The following is a 3740-nucleotide window of genomic DNA, read 5'->3' on the forward strand; positions in this document are numbered from 1 at the left end:
TAGCAGTAACTGTCTAATATTTATTAACATACTATGATAAGTATATTATCTATAGCTCTATTAATAAACATATCTAATTAGTGATACAACTGGAAATTGTGCAATGAGTTTCATATTGACTAGCAAGAAACAATACAATTCAGAGCAATTATATGGCGAAAAATTATAGTTGGAAATGTTGCCAAATGAGTGCTAACAAACAATCTTGTGCCTTTCAAGTTGCTATGAAGTTGATGTAGTCTTATGAGGCATCTAAAATCTTGCTCAGCAGGTGGTCCCTTCCAATCCTTTGAGTTGCTTTTAGTAGCAATCTCTGCTTAGTTTCAGTTTCAGTCAGTTCACAAGTTCTTTTTGCCATGAAGGCACATGTCACTTCCTGTTCCGGTTGGAATGCTTCCAGGGTCAGCCATGGCAAGGTTCATCTGTCCCTCTTGGATCTCCTGTTTGGTCTCACCGGGCAGAAGAGGCAGAGGGGGCGAAGTGGGCAGAGTGTTGATTTTCTGCTGGGTCTCTAGGTAGAACATGACTCCCCGCAGCTGCTCCTGGATCTCATTAATCTGCATTTCTTTCTTGTAGCAGGATTCCTTCTGCGCTTTCTCCTCCTTCAGCTGCTTTTGCAAGAGTATTTGATTTGCTCTCAGACGCTTGTTTGTTTCTTGCTCCTGTTGTAGCTCACTGCACAGCCTGGCCACTTTTGTTCTCAGATGTGCACACTTTTTGTCCATCGCTTGCTTTTCTTTTAGCAAGGCATTAACTTTATATTCCATTTTATTATATTTCTCAATTGTTGAGTTCAGTTTCAGCTTCATAGTGGAAATTTCCTCATGGGTCTCTTTCTCTAGGTGCTCTATCTTCTTTTCCCAAAAAATTTTCTGCGATTCAAGCTGGTTTGAGAGTAAATATGAGTATTCCAGCTGTGTAGTATCAATTCTTTCATTAGTCTTTCTCCCATATTGTCCTGCATTGTTAGAACACTGGCACAAGCCTGCCTGGACATAATTATTTTCAACATAGTCCCAGACTTTGTAGTTATTTAGCTGCATCCCATATGCATGCTGCGTTTCATCAAAGTGCTTGTTAGCGTGTCCCCTCAGATTCTGTCCACATCCAACAAGGCCACAAATCAAACAAATATGGAGGCATTCCCTAATGCCACACTCCAAACACCTGGGTTCTTCTCTCCAGGGAATATGGCAGTAACTGCATACTGGGCACATGATATCATCCTGGCTCTGGTGACTCCCACCCTCAAAGCTCTGGTCACAAAACCAGGTGAGGATGCCTTTCATGGAATCTCCAGTTCTCTCGAGACATATAGTACATCTAGGGAGTTCTATAAGGCTCTTCATTGGAAAGCGGACCCCATCTCCTGCTTTTATCACTTCAATTCTTCCCACATAAACCAGCTGACATACCTCATTGTTTTTTTGGTTAAAGGAACAGCCATTGTACACGCTGTAAAAAGTATCAGCAACATCCTTTGCGTTAAATTTGATCAGTGCCATATAGCGGCTGGGGGTGGCGTCTTTAATAATTTTTACTTCATTAATGGCTTCTTGGAACGGCGCCAAGAAGTTGTGGAGGTTAGGACGAGTCACCGAGGCTGGTATGTTGAGAATACCTAACATGTAGTTGTATATCATCACTCTTTCTTTCACAGTCGCCATTTTGGAAGTCTTATACATATGTAGGCGGCCATAAATTTCCTCCTCTGGCCAAGGCTGAGTCTCCACAGGATCCAGCTGCATTTCTACGGCTGCACAAGAACTGCTCTGCATTTTGTCCTCAACTTCGCCCTCACTTTCACCTTCAGCTTCCCCCTCACTCTCGCTATCACTGTCGCTCTCGGTATCAGTCCCAGTCTCTGTGTCACTATCGGTATCGGTATCAGTATCGGTCTCTGTCCCGGCCTCGGCCGCGGCCTGGGCCTCGGCGGCGGCCTGGGCTTCGGCCTGGGCTTTGGCTTCGGCCTTGGTCTCTGCTTCCTCCACCACTTCCACCTCCTCCACCCCAACCAAAATGCCATTCCCATGGTCCTCAAAATGACTCTCTGTCTCAGCCAATTGGACTGTGGATACTGTGACTTCCTCTGAGGTCCAGGCCTCAAAGTCATAAAGGCTTTTTATGTCGACCACGCCAGAAAGCGGATTATGAGGTAAAAATACCACTGGGGTTCCTACCTCCACTGGAACTGGATGAATTTCTTCAAAACTGCTTCCAGCAAACTCTGGTAACGGCTCTTTGACCTGTTCATCAGACATGTTGTGGTGTCCGAACGAGAAAGGCCTGACTAAAGAAGAGCACAGCCGAGCCCTCAGGCGAAAGCGACTGTGTGGCGCAGTTGAAATTCTGCCACTGGATGGGTGGGGCTAAGACAGGAAATACGTCATCAGAAGGGCTGCGCCTGCGCAGTTGCTCCTGCTAGGCTCCACCCCCAGCCAGAGGCACTGAAATACTTGTCCTAAAAGAACCTTACTTGTTGAAAATTAGGCCTAGATTACTGAACTCAGGCCTCAATGACAGGCCTAAAGATTTATCAGGTGCGAGGGAGAAAGTTTTTATTCATAGATAGGCGTCACTGTGGATAGAGTTTGGGGCCCCGAGTCTTTCCTATTTTTAGAACTTTTCTCTGTTTTTTGTTTTTTTGTTTTTTATTTTAAATTTTTATTTTCTTTTAAAAATATTTTTCCATGTTTTGTTTGTTTTTGTGATACCCCTCTGTCCCACCCTTGTTTTACTACCAAACTTTTAGTTGGACTAATAGCTTGATCTAATTTTAAATTTCACCAAAAACTTTACATCCATGACCTCCTTAGGCTTCACAACAAACCTGTGATGCTTGTTCCCCTTTAGGTGTTGCTGTCCTCATTTGAAAATGAGAAAAGCAAGATCCAGAGGTTAAGTGATTTGCTTATAGTCACTTAGATGATAAGTTTCAAACAGCTTGCGTTAGAAACAGGATTCAAACCCAGAACTCCCTAGCCTCACATTTTAGCACTGTATCCTCTCTGTCATCTAGGCCACTTCTGCTTTTGTCTCACCCACTCAGTCCCCTGCAGTCTGGTTCCACAAGCTTGTATCCTTTCCTGTCTCTTGATCCAGATATCATCAACTCACTTATCTCCAATATCTGGGAAAATAATTTGCCTCTCTTGCAGATATAATATAGGATATATAGTAGATATAGGCTCTAAAGTAGCCTATAGCTGAAAACAGATGAGAGAGTCTAAACCCTGGCTGAATCATTGATGTCAAAGCTTCTCTTCTGTTCAGTAGCAGCCAAGTAATACGCAACTAAATAAACTAGGTACTATAGGAGATGCACCTAGAAAGCAGGTCCAATAAGAGATGACTTTTTGATATGATCACAAAGTATTCTCTTCATCCACATAAATACAGTGACTCTCAGTGGATAAATCATGGCACATCGGGTCCTGGTGAGGTCTTTAAGATGACCAAATTTCCACTTTGATGATGCTTCACAGTGTGTTTCTAAGAGGCTTTCTAAATGATATGCTTAATTGGAGCATTCCCCTCTTCATCACCAATTCTTTATTGACCAAATCAGATTTTCTGATGACTAAAAGAAAATGAATGTGCTATCCATGACTACTTCTGTGGGTCACGCCCACATAGACATGGAGGTTCACTCCCTCAGCTTCTCAGAATCTGTATGTAGCCAGTACAGACTGTCTTGTAGAAATTTCAGCCTACCTCTAAGAGAAGAAATCTTTGTTATT

The 3740-nt window shown here is 43.0% G+C and overlaps 1 protein-coding gene across 1 annotated transcript; it reads right to left on the reverse strand.

Moving 5' to 3' along the window:
• Window positions 1-338: 338 nt before the first annotated feature.
• On the reverse strand, window positions 339-2261 carry LOC100619478 (BRCA1-associated protein-like). The gene has a single exon (XM_056809355.1). The coding sequence runs from the start codon at window positions 2259-2261 to the stop codon at window positions 339-341; it is 1923 nt and encodes a 640-aa protein (XP_056665333.1).
• Window positions 2262-3740: the final 1479 nt, after the last annotated feature.

This window comes from Monodelphis domestica, chromosome X, assembly GCF_027887165.1.
Source record: "Monodelphis domestica isolate mMonDom1 chromosome X, mMonDom1.pri, whole genome shotgun sequence".
Lineage (NCBI taxonomy): Eukaryota > Metazoa > Chordata > Mammalia > Didelphimorphia > Didelphidae > Monodelphis > Monodelphis domestica.